Source organism: Erpetoichthys calabaricus, chromosome 6 (assembly GCF_900747795.2).
Source record: "Erpetoichthys calabaricus chromosome 6, fErpCal1.3, whole genome shotgun sequence".
Lineage (NCBI taxonomy): Eukaryota > Metazoa > Chordata > Cladistia > Polypteriformes > Polypteridae > Erpetoichthys > Erpetoichthys calabaricus.
Genome location: NC_041399.2, coordinates 43,914,436 through 43,937,615, shown reverse-complemented (window position 1 = coordinate 43,937,615; position 23,180 = coordinate 43,914,436). Strand labels below are relative to the sequence as shown.

The 23,180-nt window shown below is 37.8% G+C and overlaps 1 protein-coding gene across 1 annotated transcript in view; it reads right to left on the bottom strand.

Annotated features, from left to right (window-relative positions):
* The window catches only part of LOC114653043 (lipoxygenase homology domain-containing protein 1-like), a 394,200-nt gene that overhangs the window by 271,640 nt on the left and 99,380 nt on the right, over window positions 1-23,180 (bottom strand). Inside the window, 10 exon segments of the mRNA XM_051929357.1 lie at window positions 92-258; window positions 7,119-7,177; window positions 8,189-8,248; window positions 8,343-8,424; window positions 10,441-10,519; window positions 12,091-12,245; window positions 13,722-13,941; window positions 16,068-16,231; window positions 16,465-16,509; window positions 21,964-22,022. Coding sequence (XP_051785317.1) covers window positions 92-258; window positions 7,119-7,177; window positions 8,189-8,248; window positions 8,343-8,424; window positions 10,441-10,519; window positions 12,091-12,245; window positions 13,722-13,941; window positions 16,068-16,231; window positions 16,465-16,509; window positions 21,964-22,022 — 1,090 coding nt within the window.

Here is a 23,180-nt window from a genome sequence, read left to right as displayed (position 1 = left end):
AGGAGCCAGAGGGTGGTTGACGGATTGTATTACCGTGGAGTACAAAAGGTGGTCATCTTAAATAAAAGGCTTCAATTAGGCCAAATCTTACCAGAAATTCATCTCTTGCTCCAGGAAGAAAACTGACATGTCCAGGTTGGTTGGAAGAAAGAGGAACATCAGCACTTCTCCCTTCTTCACCGTACATAACAAGAGTAACTTTAATGTCTTTAGGCTGTGAAGAGTCTTGAAAGGTTTTCACTTGGATTTTCCATTTTCCTTTGAAAATTAAAAAAAGAATTATTTTATATTGTTATGAAGAACAAATAATTTCAATTAAAATGTGTCTTATATGAAGACAATAATATGCAATTGCACTGGCCCACTTGATGCCGATTTTCCTGTTAACATAAAATTATCACATATTGCTGGACACTCATAATTATTTTTTATTTTTATGCATAATTTCTATTGGTCTCTTATGAGTCTTACTATGTTGTATAGTATTTTCATGGACATAGCCATCCTTTTTATTATTTCAATGGTTGCTACCACCAAGTATTGTGGCATTGTCACATCATTTCATGCCTTTGTTTAAGATGGAATCAAGTTTTTGGATTTAAATGTGTTGATAGCAGTTTGGACATGAAAGTAATGTTATGAAAAATCATTTTCTGGTTATAGTATGGACATCTAGCTTTGTTTTTTTTTCATTTTTGAATTTTATTTGACAGTTTGGTTTTGTTATTTTGTGTTTTTCTCCTTCTGTTCCTTACCTGTTTCTAAACAATCCTATTGCCTATCTCTTAAATTATCGAGGTAATTTCCTGGTCATTTACATTTACATTTATTTGCTAAGCACACTTTTATCCAAAGAGACTTACAAAGGAGGTTAACAAAATCAAGTAAACATCAGTCTGGGAGACTACTTTGAATGTGTGGCCTATTTTTCTGTTTAGTTTTCATTTAGGGAATATTCATATTTTTCCATTTTACTACAGTTAACATTAAAAAAGACATTCATTTTTAAGGGCAAACATAATTTCTTACGAGTGTTCAGCAGGTTTCCTTTGACTTCAGTCTGGTAAAAAGAGGCTGACATAAAGGTTAACAACTTTCAGATATGAAGATGGGTCCAAAACAGCTAAAGAAAATATCCACCAGTGCGAGTAAATTGGTGACCAAAGATAGACTAACGGAGAACAATCTGACTTGGGGAAGGTTCATGGAGACGCTGGAGTGATTTACTCCTTTAGTAGGAGGCTTTGACAACATCCTGATATCGGCATATCCTCAAAGAAATCCAATAGTGGTCTTTATTGCAACTCTGAACAGGTTGCTTAACCCATTGACACAGATACAAATGTAACGCATTCCCACAGCTGGGTGGGTTGTAAAATGGTTTCACATTGTTCTTATGTAAATAGCACTATGTACAAAAAACAACAGTTGCTAAATTGATAAAAAAGATTATTGTAGCAGTTCTTTAAAATGCATCGTTTTGCAAATCTTGAATTGTGTTACATGCTGGAAATGTTACTGACACCTTGAGAATAACTGTGAAATGGTGCTATAAATTGTGAAAGCAGTGGATAAAATATAAAATACAGCATAAGAACAATGTTACTGAAATTAGTGTTGAGAACTGCATTAAAGTGGATTAAAGAGTTTAATGGAATAATCTATACATGGTGCACCTTTGTATAGCACTTTGTACTGCACTGCATTTTTATGGTCTCTCTATAGCAGTGGTTTTTAGTCCAGTTCTCAGGGACTCCCATTGTTGAAAGTTTTTATTCCAGTTAATCATTGCTCCATTTTAATCTGGCCTACAGTGTTTAGTCCACATCGGGCCAGCAGTTTTGGAAGTCTGTAACTGAAGATAAAACGAGGATGAAGGATAGCTGCGAGACCAGATGGAGTCAGTCCTTGAGTAGTTTAGACCTGTACTTGAGGACTTTATTGTATTCTCCGTTATCTGTTGAATCTGTTGCTAAGGCTGCCAACAGTGCCACTGCGGTGGAAAACACCCTGCATTAGTCCAGCTCCAAACAAGACAGGCGCCTTTCCACCTAATGACTATAGTGACCAACACGTCCCACATTGTTTTAGATTGTATCTGTATATTTCTCGAGCCTCTGCAAAACAACATTAAAGTTCTATCTGTCTGTCTGTCTGTCAAAAATGTCTCATTTCATGCATTTGGAGGAAATGCCAGGCACACATTGGAGAAGTATTTTAAAGGTAGACAATACCACTGCTCATGCATGGAGAGCTACTGTATCTATAAGCCCCCATAGAAAAAGAAGCAATTGGAGATTTACAGTGGATGATTCTTCATATTAAAGAGTCCACCAGCTTTATTTAAAAAAACAGTTGGTTCCAGCGCTTCTTGTAAGCACCAAGAAACAATTTTTCATTATTTTCTACATTGCAGTAGACTGATACTGCTATTTAATTTTCTTTGTGGGTTGGTTTGGAAACCTCAGATTACATTTCCAGAACTTATTTTTATTATTGGATTAGACATTTCTAGGAAAACCACAAAAAAAAAATACTTGGTAATATTTTGCTGGGCCAAACTAAGCGTGTGATTTTGAAATCATGGGGTAATAAGATGGTGAGCACACTAACCACTGATGCTTTTTTAATTCTTAAGTGGTTTTTCCCAGCCAACTAAAAGTGGAATTAGTTTCTTATAAAACGACAAATCAACTAGAAAAATTTAAAGTAATATGGGGAATTAATAATGCTTATGCTTTGTTGAAGATGAACCTCTATCTATCACTATCCACTTTAGCTATCCAATTTAATAAAAGATCCAGTGTGTCTGTGTCCATCTGGTTGCTATGTCTCTGCCAGTCCAACAGATGGCACATCTCAAACATATTGTGTTTTTCATTCCAACAAATGTTGCATCCCAAACGTTTACACTGCTTTCACAAATTTCATAGCAAATAGCACATAACAGAAACAAATGCATTGCTTTCTTTAATGTAGTAATTTATTTTATTACTACAAATACTACAAATGTTGGTGATGTGCGTTCTGTTGAAATGGCAAATGGAATGCATTTTATTAATACATAGATTACAAAATACATTCCAATTGATCCTGCACTGCAAACAATGTTGAGATCTATGTTGCTTATTTAAATTTCAACTGATCTTACATAGGTAGCACAGCTACATTACCTATAAATGTTTGAAAGAAATTCATAAGTATTTGTATTCTTTGGTATAGCTTGAAATGTGTATGTTTCTTTTGCTATTTTTTAAAATAAATACATTTTTTCTATAGAGCTTCCTTTCTTGATTCTGTTCAAATTTTGATGACTGAGCAGTGCAGATGTTCCTTGCCAAAGAGCAGGCAAGTGAAGATGGCATTGAAGTAACTGCTCCTTTTTAACATTCATTTTTGCCAGCATCTGGATACAATTAAGGTACCAAACTCTAAAAAAAAAATGGTGAATTAAAAAGTAAAGGGCAAAGCACGTCAAGTTTGGCAAAAGCACAAATATTTCAGTTTTTTTTTAATAGGTGTATAAAAAATAGAGCAAAAAAGCTTAAGATTATGAAGTTGGTTGGGAGAAAAACTGTCAGTGATTGTGTGCCACCAAGGATTAGAATTAAAAACCAGTCTTCAATAGCACTTTCTAAATTAAAAGTTAAATAAGACTTCTGTCAACAATGAATAAGCTGGAGTGTGGTTAATTTTAGGGTGATCAGCAACTCTACAGCCCTAAGAATATTTTGATAGAGACAGTTTTAAATTTTTAGCCAACAGAATGTGAAAAACAAGCATGGTCCATCCATCTTCCTAACTTGCTTGTGGGGTAGCTGGAGTTTATTCCAGTAATCAAAGGGAGCAATGCAAAAGAAAAGAAAACCTGGACAGGGTGCCAGTCCATCAAAGGGCAAACAAACCACCCCACCCACTAGGCTCAACTGAGCAACACCAATTCACCTAACCTGCATGTCTTCAGACTGTAGGAGGAAACTGGAGTACCTGTAGGAAACACACATGGATACAGGGAGAACATGCAGACTCCACACAGGGGACAACTGAGACCCGTATCTCCTTATCGCGAGTCAGCCGCACTACCATTGTGCCACCATGATGCTTTTGATAACTCTTATCATTGCTGTGTGTCAAGTGTATGTATCTATCACTGTGCATGTAGGGGCTAAATTAAATAGTTAACCAAAAGACAGAAATCAGGCCAGTCATGTACACATAATCAAGTGCAGTCATGTTGTCCACACTTACAGGAGCACCTTCATAAAAAGACTGCCATCACGTGCTCTTGCTGTCTGAAGACTGCTCTGAATACGCTTTGGTGCTTAGTGTTGTAATCGTCACCAATAGTGTGCTACTACATCCATCTACCCTTATACCTCCAACCTTTAAAATTATTTTTTTAAAATAAAGTATATTAATTTGTCTTAAAATATATTCACTTAAAAATTATCAATTTATTTTTCATTTGACATATATATTTATGACTTTTCCATGGTTATTAAATATCCATGTTTCATTTATGATAAAGGGCTTAACAAGTGGGCCGCCCTGGAAAGAGCAGAAGCTAAATTATACATACAGAATAAACTCATCCTTTGGTTTATACTGTAAATCCTAAATTGCACACACACTTTATTTTAGCTAAGGGGTGTCCAGCAATTTTAAGCAATTTATCCACTGCACAAAACAGGCATGCATAAACAGTTATGAATTGTGATGCCTTATTTCTGAATATGAAACATTTCATTTATACTTTGTTTGTCTCACTAAACATGTACATTTATTAATTTGTAATTGGAAAGGTTAGCTTTGAGTTTAATTTTCCTCATTACAGCATGATGAATCCAGGTACTGTACTTGATAGGATTTGCTTTTCTGCTTTCCTACCTTAACATTGTTTAGTTATTCCTTCTTAATCAGATACGTTCTCTATCAGACATTCACAACTTACACAAAACATTTATCATTTGTAAGATTCCCATTTAGTCCCCTTTAGTTGTTCCTAATTTGTGGCAATGCTCAAGGAAGTAGTCAACTAATTTTTTCTTTTTGTTTCCAACATGGCACACTATTAAAATCTAATGATAGACTATAACCAGGGTGATATAGAGGTCAACATACTCTAATTGTCAAAAGGTTTAGAACACCTCAGTTTTTCCAGTTTTTCTTCAAATTTAATGAGTTGAAATGCAATGAATGGCCTAAAAAGGTGAAAGGGTAAGCAGTAAATTGCCATGGGTTTAAATTTAAAGATTAGGTTAGTGAAAACTGAAAAAAGGAAATTTCAGAATATTATAAAAGGGCCTTCTTTAGGGAATAACTAATAGGTTACAACCTACAGATGTTCTGTAGCAATGAAAGTAGATTAAGCCTTGCAAGTTGAAGAAAACAATTTACACAGGTGTCACAGCTTCTGTTGATTACTTAAAACCCACCCTCTGTCTGTCTCAAAGCAGAGTTGGAACAGACTGTGTTACTACACCCTCTGAAGTACTACTTGGACAACATTACACTGTAGAAAGTTGTAAATTCCAGTAATAATAGAAAGAAAACAGCAATTAAATGATTTGAGACAGAACATTATTACCCTTAGAGGTGTACACCTTTCAGTTAGAGAAATTGCAAAAAAAAATCAAAGTGTCAGTGAGTATACAGTGGCATACTACACGATCCAAAGGCAATTGAAAACTGGAAGAAACTGTGATAGGAAGAGATCTGGCAGAGCCAAAGTCACAACGCAATCAGAAGACAAGTTTCTGAGGGTCACCAACTTGCGTGATTACAGGCGCCTCAAAGCACAACAGCTTCAAGCACAGCTTAACAATGGACGAAAAAAACAAATGTTAGTTTCTACTGTGAAGAGGAGACTTTATGCAACAAGTTTGACAGGGCGAGTGGCAGTAAGAATGCCATTCCTTATAGGAGAAAATAGGGCCTTGAAATACCTGCTGTGGACTACTGCAGACTGGAAGACAGGCTTATGGACCAATGAATCAAAATCTGAAATCTACACTTCATCACGTACAGGATTTGTACACTGTTGAGTTGGTGAAAGGATAGTTCCTCAGTGTGTGACACCAACTGTCAAACATGGAGGAGGAAGTGTGATGGCCTGTTTTTTTTTACTGGACTTTACTTGCACAGAGTGACTGGCATTCTGAATTAAATAAATTACCACAGTTTGGCTGTTATATCAGCAAAAGGTGGCTACTTTGATGAATCAAAAATTTGAATAAAATTTTGTACAGTTAAAAAACATAAGTCAAGGAATCGTTATTTGCCATTGTTTATTTGCTCTATGCCTTAATTTCATGGAACATTAAGACTTTAAACTGCGTGCATTTCCATGAAAATTCAAAAACTGAGGTGTTTTAAAACTTTTGACCAGTAGTGTAAGCATAGCTAAAGAAATCAAATCACGCTATATATGTCTTTTTCTAATTTATACCATATAAGTTTTTTACTGATGTGCAAAACAGAGTTTTTTTGTTTGTTTTTTATTTTTATTTTTTTGCCACTAAAATTAATTTTGCAGTGAATTTTGGATTTGCGTAATGTGAAATTCACTAAAATCAGGTTTTAGAGTATGGAAATCAAGGCATATTTCTCTCTAAGGGTTACTCCATAGCCAAAATGCATGTTTCTTTCCTCCAACAATACTCAGATGTTCCACTGTTAATTCCACTGAGCTCCACACACTCGCATCTTGACGGCCTGCACAATCAGGCTGCTAGTCTTGTCTCACATCTGCAATCACTTTCCCCAATCCAGGTTACCTGCAGCCACATACAGATAGTCCAATGTTACATGTAGAGAAGTGCTTGTAGGTACAGTACATCCTCACACTTTCAATACTCTGACTAATGTAAGAAGGAGGTAGCAGGTGAGATGAAAACACATGTGCTAAAGGCGAAAATTTCACTTGTGGCAAAACACAATTTGCTTCTTCAGTTTTTTGCAAAGTGAAACTCAAAGTTTCGATAGAAATTCAAATCACTTCACTAATTACTTGATATAACCAACTCAAGGTTCATGACATGAAACCAAGTAATTTACTGGTACAATATTATTTGAATAATAATAATAATATTATTAATAGTGATGAAAAAATGTCTTACCTTTTGGATAATCTTCTTTTGATTTCTTGTAACCTAATACAATTAAAACATAAAAAAATCTGAAATATTAAAACTATCACTATCAACTAGTAAATAGGAATGAACATTATTTTCTGTTATTCTGTTAACCAATATGTTTAATATCTGTGACAGAACTGCTGCGACTTTACTTATTACAAAATAACATTTCTGAAAACAAAGTAATTTCACTCAGTCTTATTATTCACAATACTATAATGACATTGGGAGTCACTGACGTTTTCTCTCTTCATTGTAAAACTTCATCAGCCCAGCTCAGTGTTGCCTATGGAATATTCATCTTCACTAGTTTAATGGCTGTTTTCCAGCTTTACCCTGGTTAGCCCAAATACTTTTCCTGCACTATTTATGGTCTTGTCTATCTTTTAAGGTGAGACTCATTCTTTTCATATCATCTGATAAAACCTGCAACCCCCTCTTCTGTGACCTCCAGTTGCCTCAACCCCTCCTCCTCTATCCTGAGGCACATCTTCTCCCAGTCATTATCTGCCTTTCACTTCATGTTCCCAAATCACCTTAGTCCATTTCTTGTCAGCACAACACTTACCAACTCCACACCAATTCCTTCTCTTAACTCAGAATTGATCTTCTTCTCCCTTGATGATCACTGCACACATCTATCTGATTATTCTCATCGTTGGTCATTCCAACTTTCATGTTCCAGCGATATCTCACTTGCGTAGAACATACCACACCTTAATCAGCTTTCATAAACATTTCACTTTAGGGCCTTAAAGGTTTCTTTAGATGTAACAATGGGGGGCAGATGCTAAAATTTCTTCCATGTAACTCTCACCCTGGCTATCATTGCTGTGTCCAAACTATGCCAGCATTGTCTGCTAGCAAAGGACACACTGGCTTGAGGTTCTCCTCTCACTGGAGACTGTCTACTGCAGAGATATCCTTCTAAAGAGGTTGGCAATTTAAGAAAAGGTTTTGTGATCAGAGAGTGTTCCTTCCGCATCCAGGATCCCTTACATTTTAAAGTATTATCTAAAATAGGTGAATCTAAGACCTCCAAATCTGTGAACTTGCCTTCTGCAAAAAGCTCTCGTTCAGTTTTTCCATCATCCTGATATTCATTCAGCCACCTGATAAAGGAAAGAGTCTTTCACTTAATGCAATGAAACAAAGGCCATTACAGCTTTAGGGTTAGACGCTAGTGTTCAAATTCAAATACTCTACCTGTTGCAAAGGAAAACACTTTCGTGTTGTCTATTCTCTTCTTGAAATTGTATAACAACTTTTTCCAGGAACCATCCATTACCTTAAGAAAGCATAACTGTCTTTTAAATTGTGCCCAATAGCATTTTAGAAATTGCAAGAAAATGTCTTTGGTGCTTAAAGATGTTAAATTGAAAATTACTGACATAATTACAAGCTGAGAAAATGTGACAGGTTATATAGAAAGAACTGGAGTCCTTTACTTCCATTTATTAATGCTATTTTTGTACTTATACTTTGTTATTCACACTCCAGTTGCTCGGCTGGCATTATAAGACAACAGGCTGTGATTTGCTGCTTTAGGGTTTATCTGCTGAGTTAATGAGTGACAATAGCAGGAATAAGATTGTCATAAACATATCGTGTATGCATTGAATAACCTATTTTCAGGATGAAACACTAAATTATAACAAGTATTTAGATTGTGTAACTTTTCAATGCTTTCTTCAAGAATGTGGTAGGGAATTGTAGCCCATCCCAGCAACATTGGGCACCAGGTAAAGACTGGGCCTGGACAGGAATCCATCACAGACCAGATCATACACTAGTACACCTGATTCATGCTTACAAGACCACCTATAGCAGCATTTCTGTGGAATCTGAGGAAAAAAAATAAAAATCAGAGAACCAGAAAAATACTCCCAAATATGAGGTGAACATAGAGACACCGCAGACAAGTACTGGTCTGCACACTGAATACACGAGATATTTGAAACAGTGACAACCTGAATTTATCCTTTAATCAATCCAAGTTCCTCACCTGCAATATGGATGTGAGGGATAAAATATTAGAACCATCCCTGGATGGAATGCTAATCCAATTAACAGGACACACACACACAAATCCCACTAACGCTGATCAATTTAAATTTGTCATTAAGATTAAAGGTTAGATGTAAATCTTTAAGATATGAGAGAATAGAATCTGGGACGATATTCAAGCCACACCGACAGGAGCTGGACTGGAAAAAATAATCTCGCCATGAAGTTATGAGACAGACATTTTCAGGTCACGGGTGTCAAAATATTTAAAAAGAGAATGATACTATTACAAGCTGTCATGGTTGCGTGCCTGAGGATCACCATTCAATTTCTTCCCCCCGGGCCGAGAGGGTGCACTGCTGCTAATTGTCTTATAATTTTCTTCCTCCACAGTTGTGAGAAACCATCCAGTGAGAGCAACTGACTCCAACCCTTCCAGTCCGTAGGATTTAAAAGGGCTACCGCCCAGAAGGAGACAACCTGAGCGAAGCAACTCCATATTGATCGACCCAACGGTTGGACTGGATTAATGTCGGCCCGTCACATTATCTGGCAAATTTTTTGTTTTAATTTTTTCACCATTGTGTGTCTGTTTTTGTTTAAAGGACTAAGAATAAATGGGAAGGGCTGGGTTGCCACCCCAAAATTCTTCTTTTGTTTGTCTCTGATGTACCTCAGATGACCACAACACACAGTATAACAGATAGTGAAAAAGGAGGCCCATGTTTATAAACCATTCACAGAGCAGAAATGCCAAGATAACTAGCAGCCAAATGGAGCACATTATCACACAAACACCCATTGTTTCAAATTAAAAGTTGCATGCAAGTCATTACGGAATTGCAATCCATTGAGAGGCCACTTGCATCACAGAATTCACTTTATTTACCCATTTCAGAAGGCAGAGATGAACAGGCACAGGTCCATCATAGGGCACACTCACAAACATACACTCAAAATGCATAACAGATGTGACAATTACATTAAAAAAAAACCTTTGTAGAAACAGGGAGAACATGCTTAATCCACACAGGCAATGCCCAGCTTCGAAGTTGTCACAATACTATGGAGCAGTGAGGTACCATCACTCAAAACTGTAGCATTGCCCCCCTCACCATACAGCATACGGAAGCATGTTAGCACTTACAGACCTTCACATGTTTTAAGATTCTTTTAGGACAGGGTTTAAGGTTCTTTTAGGTTCTTCTAGTATCTTAGATGCTGAAGAGTTACACACAGTGTTTTGGCTTTATGACAATATTAATCAAGGAGTGCAAAGTTATTTACTGCACATTACCTGGGCCACCCCCTGCATGTCCGATGATGACCTTTTTCAGTTGTCCCAGAGAAACTGCTTCAATGTTGAAAATATCAATCTGATAAAAAAAAATACATATTATATTATATTATATTATATTATATTATATTATATTATATTATATTATATTATATTATATTATATTATATTATATTATATATACACACACAGTAGCAGTTAGAAGGGCTTAGGGGACACCTTTCACTAAGTTAAGTGATACCACCCCATGCCAAGAGAAGGTACAATTGCTAACCTTTTCTTCTCTTTCCTCTACAGTCACAAAGCTAACGAATGTCACTTCCCCTACATCCAGAGATGTACTGCCTCTTCTAGATATTAAACTATAGATAAAATTGCCAACAATGAGAAGTGTACTTTATTTATGGAGTTGCAACTGAATGCGTTGCTGATCCTATTTAGAAGCAACAGACTGGTAGAAAACAACTGCACCTGACTGTGGTTGTGGTCACTTAGTCTTTAGATCTTTTTCTTTCATTACTTTAAAAAGAGTTCTAGATATTAACGGGGTTTAACCTGAACCTCTTTTTGTCCTTTCATCCTCTTAACACCATGTTTTTTCTTTATATCTGTCATTCTAACAGATTCATTTAATTACATTTTTTTTCATAGTGCTAAAGTAGCAGTGTAGTCAGTCAGTCATCGTCCAACCCGCTATATCCTAACACAGGGTCACGGGGGTCTGCTGGAGCCAATCCCAGCCAACACAGGGCGCAAGGCAGCAGTGTAGTCACAATCTCATATCTTATGTCACGCTACTGACAGAGAGGAACAGCATTATGACAGGTTTACCTCTTTTCTGATTTGCACCTAATATATTTTATGACAGTTCCAACTGTTATGATGATGGGCTGAATTGTGATTTGTGTACTGCCTCCCCAATAAAATTAATTCCTGGCTTATGTATTGGTAGGTATGGTAATTCTACACATCTTTGTTTTTTTTTAATTAAAGTATCAGGTTTGATTGTATTTTTGGTGGCTCATCCCATTATTTATAGCTTCATACTATCTTTCATATTGAAGCGCTCTGTGAATCCTCCTTAATGATTACCTTTTGAAACAAGTTCTTGTATCATACAAACAGAATTAAGTTCCTTGCTGTTATATGCCAATCTTTGTTATTCTATCCATCCATTTCCTTAATCTGCTTTATTCAGTGCAGGGTCATCTTGGGCTTATGACTATTCCAAGCAATGCAGACTGTTTTGGACATAGGCAGCATGGCAGGAACCAAAGCCAGAAGGGAGGGCACTATGTCATTCAGTACACACTAACACAAGCAAATATGCATGTGGCTGGGATTAGGAAACAAGGCCAGACTGTGTGTCAGCACAGAGAGTACATGAGAACTCAATCTCAACTCATGAGGGGGCCTCCTTTAAGTCCTAACTCATTGTTTTGAGAAAGCATCAGAATGTTGAAGGAAACTTTTTACAGGCTCTTGTTGCCTGCAAAAGGATGAAAATGTCATACATTGTTAGGTAGTATCTACAAATAAGCTTTATTTTAGTGCTACAGTACTTTAAAATTACATATGCATTTATTATAATTAAAGGAGGTGCCAGATCATAAAACCAGGTGTATGGCTCACCCCCTTGGTAATATTTACCTGTCCTTGCTGAAACTTTACTTTTTGGTTGACAGATCTGTGGAGTCTCCTCTTTCCAGTGTCTCCTCGAGTTCCAATCAAGTTCATGTAAACTGAACTGTCAGTTTCTGCCCCTGGCTTGGCTCCAGTGTAAATATGAACCTGGTAGACCACAACTTTTAAAAGAAAAACATAATATTCTATTAAATGATGTAGTTACAATTTCAAAAAATAAACAAAATAAACATACAAACTTATATATATATATATATATGTATTGTCACACACATGTGCATGGGAGGCAGCTAAAGGGCTTGATTGAGGGTAATTGCACTGACTTTTTTTCTCGCTTTTCTGCAGACCGTTCATGGGAAATTCCGCCTGTCACTTCCGGGTCCAAACCTTTGGATGAAGACCCTTCCGGTTCCAGCCCCTGTGATGTCATTTCCAGTCCTGGTACCTTTGACGTCACTTCCTATACTGGCCTTTAAAAGCCTCCACCTTTCCCCTATCCTCTCAGTTCTGTTTTGGACTCCTATTTGTGCACATCAGTGCCACAACTTATTTCAATTCTGCAGCCAGGAAATAATATACGGGTGGCTGCCACAAACGTTGTTATGGCTCTTTGTCGAATTTGTGACAGTGGCGTAGTCATCAGGATCTGAACCTGCATGGGGATAGGAGAAAGGTGGAGGCTTTTAAAAGCCAGTATAGGAAGTGACGTCAAAGGGGCTGGGACTGGAAGGGTCTTCATCCATTGGCTCGGGCCCGAAAATGACATCAATAGGGCCAGGTGGAATTTACCGTGAACGGTCTGCAGAAAAGCGAGAAAAAGAATCTATCGCAGTCTGCCACATCCCAGTCTGGCTCAGAAATTACCCTCATTCAAGCTCTTTAGCTGCCTCCCATGCGCATGTGTGTGACAATATATATATATATATATATATATATATATATATACTGTATACATACACACATACTGTATATATATATATATATATGTATCTATATATAAATATATATATACATGCACACAAACATGCACATGCACACACACATATATATCCATCCATCCATTTTCCAACCCGCTGAAAACGAACACAGGGTCACAGGGGTCTGCTGGGGCCAATCCCAGCCAACACAGGGCACAAGGCAGGGAACCAATCCTGGGCAGGGTGCCAACCCACTGCAGGACACACACAAACACACCCACACACCAAGCACACACTAGGGCCAAGTTAGAATCGCCAATCCACCTAACCTGTATGTCTTTGGACTGTGGGAGGAAACCGGAGCGCCCGGAGGAAACCCACGCAGACACGGGGAGAACATGCAAACTCCACGCAGGAAGGACCTGGGAAGCGAACCCGGGTCCCCAGGTCTCTCAACTGCGAGGCAGCAGCGCTACTCACTGCGCCACCGTGCCGCCCCACACACATTTTATATATATATATATATATATATATATATAAATACACAGATATATAAAAGATTATAAATATGTATATTAGACTGTATATATAAATTTACAGTATGTATATGCGTGCTGGAGAGGCAAATCTCTATTTTATAACTACCAGATTTTGCCAACACTGTAGTAAACTGTTATTTTCAGCAAGTTGCTGATATATAGCGTGCTGGATGGACAATACCTGCTAGAGCATTCTTCATACCACGTGGAATGGCCAGCTCCTTCCATACATCTCCAGATCCTTTTTCTTCATCTAACCACTCTTTGACAGGAAGGATGAGCTCTTTTTCTGTCAATATTTCTTGCAGAATAACCTCCTCTAAGAACCACCCAGGGGATTCCCCACTGTTATCATGGCCTATACGGATTTTGTAAAGCTCTCCGAGGTTTTTAAGGTTAACCTGGGTAGAGAAAACAGTACATATGGTTAGATAAAGCTTAAAGAAACAGAAGCTTTCTGAGACTGTTAGTGATATTCAGCAGTAAGTCTTTCCAAGTATTGATTTTAACAGTCTTGTACAGAAGACATTATATAAGTTAATTAAAATGGCAATCTGGAGGAATGGCATTCACTTAGTTTAATCCCAGTGGATGATGTTCTGCAGATCTGATCTTGTGTGGGTTTCTGCTTGTATCATAGTTTTATAGGGGAGAAGGATAATCAGAAAGCCTTATAAGCTCATTGTGCCTTTCAATATTCTGGTAATAAAAATGTACATTGAAATTGTAGAACTATAATCACCACTCTGTTGTAGTACAGTTGTTCTCTGTGCTGCCTGTGGGGTGTCAAGTACGAAAAAATATGTACATATTTGCCTGGTTCCAAAGTGAGTATCTCATAACGCGTTAATATTCCTTAATGCTTATAGTGTATTTTAGCTTATATATTTCTAATATTTTAAATATTTTCATGCTGTAATTATATAGGTTTATTGGGTCATGTGCAGAGACTATAGTTTACTTCTTACTGGACTGCTTTTGAGCAAATCTGTTTTAAATGAACTTTATTGTAATTTTACACCACCATAATATCCATCTACCCACCTTGTTATCCATCTAATACAATTCATAATTATGAAGTAATGAATGCAAATTAGAAATCATTCAAATTAATGCTGGTTCAAATGAAAATAGACTGATGCAGGATATCACAGTGATTTCTCATTCTTATTTTAGACACCATATATCCTCTATTTACATGTGTTACATATGAATATGCTCACATTTTGCGCTATAGCCTCAAAGACTCTTTACAAGATAACTCGTCCGTGGTGTCCGTCTACAGATCGCCTACTGCAGTATGAGTTAACTCGTATTTAGCATTCAGCCGGTTAATGAGTGCCTCCAAACTGGTGCAGTATGTGTAAGTGTGCTCTGTGACAAATGGTGGTCCAATTCCAGAGTTAATTACTGTTCTGCTTCTGGTTTAGCCAGCATTAGTCCTGGCTCACCAACATCTGTCAGTGGAGGTGACATGTTTAAACAATGGATGGATGGGATAAAGGGGACAATAATTCCTGAACCCCATTTTTTCTGTAAATGCCCTTATAAAACATAGTATACTAGCTGTGCTAACCGTCTCAGACAAGTTGAAATTTAAGTTTGCAGTGCACCATCCATTGCAGGGATCTACTAGAGCAGGTCTTCATCCTAACCATAAATGGCACCCAAACAGAAGAGAGTTGTGACGTAAGTCAAAAGATGACCAGCTAAGTTGTGTCCTTAAACTCCAACCAATATCACTCCAGCCAGTTTTTAATTAGACTCCAATTCTTGTTGTTATTTAAACCCGTTATTTAATTCCATGGCTTGTTGGTGCTCTCACTCTGCCACAGCAGACATTTCCAGTACTGCGGATTATCTTTTTTCTACGAATACTGTCATATTAACCCTAACCCTAACCCTGTGCAGATCAACATTACCGAGACCTTCACTTTTCTTTATCCGCAGATATTGCATGATGGACACAGCTTTGCTGGTTATGTATTGGCTCGTTTTGTATCTCATTATTGTTTGGCTGCTAATTAAAGAAAAAAGAAATAATTGCGGGGCCTGAGTCTTAAATAAAAAGTCAATTAAATTTAAGCCAAAAGAGTTAATTAGTAGCAAAAAACGGTCATTAATTAAGAAAAAGATTTGACTGAAAATCTGCAGCTACAGTAGCACTCTAGGAATGGAGTTGAAGACTCCAAATCTATTAGAACGTATTTTATAATGCATAAAGTAATAACCAACAGTGCTTTTATGAATCCCATACCAAATGGCATATAACAGTGATCTAGCAACCGTATTGACACACAGGCACTTGTCCTTTTATTAAGGTGGATGTTACCATTGAAGTATAAACAGGAAGAACATTGTTAAAAGTTTACATGTTATATTATTAATGCAATTTAAAATCTATTTTGCAATCACAAAACCACCAGCATTTCTTATGTACAAACCATGTAGCCTTCTAAAAGCTGTCCAAACATTGGCCAGATATTGTATACCTGTATGGTAGTGGAAAACAAAACTTTTTTAATACCTGGAATGTGTCTGCACTATTTGGATTAAAAAGTTGATGCTTCCCAGATCCCAGGATGATTGGGCCCGATTCACCTTTGTTGCCATAAACAAAAAGAAAGACAGTAGCTTCTGTGGCCGCAGAAGGGAAATCTCCGGTCACAACTGTAACCTTCCAGTCGCCCTCTGTTTCAGAAATCATAAAAGACAAGTTGAAGGCACATCATCTTCTGTCCCTAAACCTGAGTGACAGAGCCATATGCACACATACTGCACAGAGTGAGCTTTATGAGAATTTAAACTCAGCTGCTCATAAATCAAATAAATCTCTACATTGTCAAGATGGCATGTATGCAGCTAGGCTGTGCTTAACAGTAAATGAATGGAATTACTGTTTGTCAGAGTCAAATTATCATTACCATTTGCCAGTTCCTTTCCACTTCGTTGAACACTGATTCGAATTTCTGAAAATAAACATAACAATTTTGAGATTATTTCAGCGTATTGTCAATGACAAGCAGCAAGCTGCTAGAAAAAAAAAGAAGGAAAACACAAAGTCAACACATCGCTTCACTGCTGCAAGAAGCATTCAGGGTGAATGAGGACAAAACAGTTGTACAGCTCAGTCCCTTGGTATGCATTACAAGCAGCATGGCTCTAAGGTACTGATATCAGTCAGAAAAGATGGGAAATAAATCAGCATATGGTATTAATCGAGAGCAAATGAAATGATGGAATTTATTGCACCATTTATACAATATATTGTGGTGGGTTTTACCACATAGAAAATGCCATAACACCGGGACAGTGACTAAGATGGTCCTAGGAGAGAGAGAGAAGACCCCTCACATGCAGTGGCAATACACGTCATCATGACAAGGTGAGAGAAGGAGCCCTGGAAGGAGCTGTACACTCATTAAGCTTACTGGATACCCAGGAAGGACAAGTGCAAGGCACCAAGGGAAAGGAGATCTATTTGGAAACTAAAGTCAGGAAGTGTTATAGAAGGCCAAAATAATGGGTCAACAGAGTGAAGCACATATTAGTGAATTAATCACCGTCCTGAGTAGAATGATACTTCCCCTTTAAATGTGAGTTCAGGAAGAACTAGCAGGAGGCCAATAGTTAGCCATGAGCCTGATGGCTGTGGTATGTGGGTACGCCGCTTCAAAAGAATGGCCAGATTTTAAATAATCCATTATCGCCATGTCAGTCTCCTTGGGCACGATCAGGCAGCTGCGAGGAGTTGATGAGGTAATTGGGGCGAGTCGCACCTGCACGTGAGGGTGTGATTATTCTCAAATTGCTTAATCGGCTTCCTGCAGTGCGCGATGGAGACATTGCGTCCACAGAGCCGTTTATGTACGGGCTGACTCAGAGGGACAAGAAGGAAAAAAGGGAGGGAAAAAGAGACAAAAGAATGGGAAAAGCTTTGAGAACGAGAGCAGCATTGGGCAGTGAAAGAGTGGACGAGCTAGCCAGCTGAAAGAGGGAGGTCAGTGCGGTCAGGGGTCCCCTGAGGAGCAAAGGATCGGCGTTCGAGGGACCGATCGCTCCCACTCACTAAGTGTAAGAGTGGGCTCCATCAAGGTGGAATCCACCCTAGGGATCCGAGGGCCGACTGCGTGTGCGAGAAGGAAGATGGGAGGACAAATGACCCCGAGAGGTCTGGCAGATGCCAGTGGAGGCAGCCAAAATGGGGGTCTGTAGTGTGAGGACTGCAGCGGCTGATGTCTCTCTAGCTGAGCAAGCCTTAGGTGAGCTGGAGAGACTGGAAAGGAGCTGTGTTTGGCTGGTGGGACCCTACTGTCTGCTGCTGGATTTTAATCTCGTTTTAGCCTTGCTTTAACCATTTGGGAATTTTATCTTTTTGTGGACTACACTATTGTTTCGAACACTTTGGTTTTGACTGTTTTTAATAAAAGCACTTGCACATTTTGCACCATCCCCTTGCTTTGTTTGGTGTCCTCATTGTCCAGCTCATTCGGTTACATTACCAATGATGTTTGGGTTCAAGAGGCCCCCGAAAGAGAGATGGGAGCATGAAGCAGAACCCATATCGTCACAGTGGCTTATGTTCTTCCAGTGAAATAGTCCAGATGTCTGAAGGTTTTTCAGCAGGGCAGTAAAACAATCCCAAGCCCTGTAAGGAGGACTCAGAGTTTCAATGGTTTAAGGTTTCTATGGCACTGTGGCTTGGTGCTTGTTACACTTTACAGACCAGCACTAGCCACAGAGATCATTTCAGGATTGACGGGAATTTAAAATCTCCTCAGGTCAGTGACTTGTTCAGTCCAGAAAGGTGAAGTTTTTTGTGACAAAGGTTCACTGGTGGAAAAGAAGCAAGGCTAGACAGAGTACAAGAGAGTGAGTTTGAGAAAGAGAGAGATAGGAGGTGAGAGAAGAGATTTCTTCGTGGAATTCTGACATGGGTTAATGGGTCAGCAACCCCACCAGGAAGACAGGGATATAAGACCTTTGGGTGGTAGCAGTATTGTTGTTTTCCATTTACTTTGAACATCAGTACACTATTTTATTTCAAAAAAGGCACCATTTTTATAAATTGTGATACATATGTAGCTATGGTGGTGGAGCCATGTACAGTGGTGGAAATTACAACATTGGAACTTTAAAAAAGTTACAGCAAGAAGTTCATCATCCATTGCTGTACACCCAACTATAGTAAAAAATCAAGTTATGAATCTTCCAAAAGTACTTCTGTCTACCACACTACACTCTTAAAATTAATGATTCTTTATGGATCTTTACTGGGTTTTTTAGTACCTTGTAGAACCATTGCTTGACAAAGCACCATGTCATTCTGGGAAGGGTTATTTGCATATGAAGTTAACTCTCTTTGCTTTGAAAAACCTAATATGTTGAAAAAGCGGAAATGTTTAATGTTTGGTAGGGTCACCTTTCATCACGAAAGGTTAGCAACAGAAAAAATGAGTACATGGGAAATCCTAGCAGCGAGAAACGAAAATCAAACGAATTAACACCAAAACACCATTGGTTAAATGCATATCAGTAGACTATGCTGAAACAGTTGGTAGTGATCGTGCGGAAGATGAAAACATCAACTTACAATATCCCAAAGAATAACTACAACCGTTAACAGCGTCAGGTCTTCCACTGCACGAATTACTGTAGAAAGAAGGATGTACCCAAGAAAGGTAATGTAGTACATCTTCTGCAGATAACATTACACAACAAAGGAGATCGTAATATGCCATTCGTATTAAAATGTTAACAGTTTCCCGTTAGAATAGCTTTTACAAAGACAATTAACAAAACTCAGAGCCAAACATTCAAAAAAGTCGTTTTATTTAATAGAGAGAAAGAAACTAAATTCAATCACGGGCAGTTATACGTTGCGTTGTCACAATGAAAGTCTAAACACAGAATCAAAATTCAATGCAATATTGATGAACATTTAATTCAAATAATTGTTTTGACTGAAGTTGTACAGTAAAAGTGTAAGTTTTAAAAGTATTTCCGTGTTAACTTCAAAGCCAAACAGAACGAAATCGTATTATCAATGAATAACTCAAACACAACATGAAACATAATTTACTTTCAAATTATTACATTTTACTTTTTTTAATATGGTTAATTACTTGCTGTAATGTAAAATAGTTCTATTATGCATATGTAACAATTCCCATGAAAATAAAAATCTGTTTTCATCCCCAAACGCGAGCGACTGAATCACAAAGAGGCAAGCATTTAGTGCAGGCACAGGGGTTGGCGAGCGATGTGAGCAGGGGGTTAAGCCCTGTAGTTTACATAAAAAATAAAGGGTGGGCTCTGTGTTTAAATTAATAAAAGGATTTTAGTAGAAATTTCGGGTCATGGTCTAAAAACTTTAAGCAAAAGTTTATTTAATCCTTTAGTCCCTGCTTCTCCTAAACTAGGACTTCTCTTTAGATTTTCCATATCCCTATCCCCTAAAAAACATTTCACTAGCAATTAGCTATTTACTCTCCATTTTTCTTTTGGACTCACCAGGAACCCAGGTTCAAACTGGGTATGTGTTGCAAAGAAATAAACCATTTTTTACAGTCACTTGATTAGTAACTCCGTGTTTGATTTTGTCCGTGTAGTTGTAGACATTGTGATTTTGATTTTAGTAAAACTTCAACCTTCTTTAGTAATTTGGTGTCTTTGTTAGGTGAAGTTTGTTTTATTATAACAAACAACAACAACACTATCACGTATTTGTTAATGGATTGATCTATCCGCTCGTGACCCATACTCCCCCTTTAAACTGGTGGAGGTGGCATCAAGGATGTAATGAAAGCTGAGCCTCCAGGAGCAAACAATGCGTGGCTTCCTCAAGTGTTGTGTGGTGTCCCCCACTGGTAAACAGATATGTAAACAGGAATTAGCCTGGCCAGTTTTTATTTATTTTTTGTCAGGGTGTTCCTCCAGATGCTATTGTTTTACTATCACATCCCACAAGCATGCAGCTTAGGTTAGTTGACGAATCTAAACTGGACCTGTGTGAGTGCGTGCATCAGTGGGCTCAGGGCTGTTGCCTTCAGTACTGCCAGCAACACTGAATTCAGTTAAGTGGGAAAATTATATTATATTAAAGAGAAGGGCTGCACAAAGCTTTACAATATCTAAAGCGGTGGGCCTTTTACTGTAAGGGTTTCTGAGCACATTATCATTTTCAGCAGGCATTTGCAGATATTTTTATTATTCCAGGAAAGGCCCCCTAAGCCATGGTCCACTGCGTCTTGTGAATGGTTCTACCAGGGGTGGGCAATGTTGGTCCTGGAGGGTTGCAGTGGCTTCAGGTTTCTGTTCCAACTCAGTTTCTTAATGAGAAGTCAATTATTGCCGATGAAGCACTTATTGCTCAAGTGACATTTTGATGCTTCAAGTCTCGCTTACTAAGGTTCCCCACCGTGAATTGCTTATTTCAGTCTTAAACGGCTGCATTCCCTGTTTTTAACTGGTCCTTATTAACAATAAGATGTGAATGACAAAGAAGCCATCAGTTCTCCACCTAACGTGTTTCTATTTACGCCTGTGTGGATTCATCATGCACTATTTGGTTTAATTAAATGCTTAAGAGAAAAATGTGACAGGCTTCAAATCATTTGAATGATATCATTGGAAAGGAAACAATCTGCAATATAAAAACCTATCATTACAGACTAACAAGCCATAAAATTAAATAAGGTCTGAGATTGGCAAGGATTGATTTCTAAGTAAGCAGTTGGGGTGGAATGAAAATCTGCAGTTACTGCGACCCTCCAGGACCGACACTGCCCACCCCTGGGTTATACCTTACTGATTATAACATATACAACTTAGAACATTCAAAAGAGACTGGGTTCTGATCCTTGCCTGGTCACTGCCTTTGTGGAGTTTGCATGTTCTCATCATTTCTCCAGATATTTTGTTTTATTCTCCCATTCCAATAGACAAGAGGGTTAGTTTGATTGACCACTCAAATTCTGTGGGCATATCCTTGAGTATGCACTGTGATGGACTAAAAACTCATATGGCTCTGATTCCCAGCCTGAACCCAATAGGCTTTGGCCTTCAAACTGTACAACTGGATTGTGAGAGTTAGAAAATGGATGGATGGGTCTCTAGGTGAAGATTTGTGCCCACTTTGGTACCTTGATTGTGCCACTATATACAGTATGTACATTTACATCAAGAAAAAGTGCATAAAAATTCAGAATAAGTTGGGCAGCACAAATTATGATTATGAACTGAGTGGGTTCTGCCTAAGCCCAAATAAAAGAAGCCTAAAAACGGGAGCTGTGGCATTAGAGTAGCTACACAAAATACAAAAAAAGGAAATGAATCTTTTTGAAAAATTACATTAGCTCATGTTTAGTAAATTCAAGACATTTAATGTTTCATTATGGTTTAAAACAGAACAAGCAAGTTACCTTGAAGTGGAAGTTCTATGTCAGACTTGACAATACCCTGAGAAGAATAAGGAATCCACCTAGAAATAAATTCATTATCATCAGCATACTTGAATAAAGACTCTTAATATATCTGCTCCCTTGTCAGTAGACATTCATCTATTATCATATTCCTTTACAGTGCAATACATTCAGAGGGATTATTATTAGTGGTATTAAGTGTTTCCGTTAATTTTATTTGCAGGTATAAATTTGCTCCTAGTGGTAACCATTTTTCATCTCTTAATCTATTATTGTATGGAATCAATTCAAAATAGGTTGTAAAAAATGAATTTTAATTCAAGTGTAGACTAAACAGCCACATTTTGCATAAATCAGCCAACCAACCGTTCTGCTGGTATAAAAACATACCTCTGTATCTTACCAGGGTAGAGTACTAGGGTGTTGTACCGTGTTAGCCATTATGAATGTAGTGAGAAGTCAAGCAAAATGACACCTTTTATTGGCGAACTAAAAAGATTACAATATGCAAGCTTTCGAGGCAACTCAGGCCCCTGCATATTATAATCTTTTTAGTTTGCCAATAAAAGGTGTCATTTTGTTTGACTTCTCACTACCAGGACATATAAAAAGAAATGGAGTCTCATGTGTGTTACTGTTTTTTTATTATTTGTATTTTGTTTCAGAATTTTTTGCATTGCTTGTAATCTTCCATAGATTTTCAGGATCTAAGACTGCAGAAGTGTCATGATGGAAATAAATGGGCATAGTCATGTGGGTCGGCACATAACATCACCGTAATCTTCCCTTTGTGATTATAGGCCTGGAGGCCTGATATGAGTGTCAGCTTATCTAAACCTTTTTGAAAAAATAATCTTCATCAGTTTGGTTCAGTTGTTGCTGTTTTCTATTCCCTTTTTCAAGCCATTTTGCACACAGTTTTGCCAGTTGTAAGCACCTTTACTTTGTGCTTTAGATCTCGTGTTTGCTTGTTTCAGCACTGTGGTGGTTTCTACCGATTAGGAGGTCATTATCATGACTAGGTGTCCACAGTCACTGGGCAGGGTCAAGATGGGCTTCACACAGGGCCTTCACAATTTACCTTTTTCAAGTTAGCAGTAAAAATGATGAGGCTTTTCATACAAAGTACTGCTTTCTTTGTTTTCCCTGTTGATACTAAATTTTTGTGATAAAGTGTCAGCTTTTGTTCTTTTTTTTTTGTTCTATACCCCTTCAAT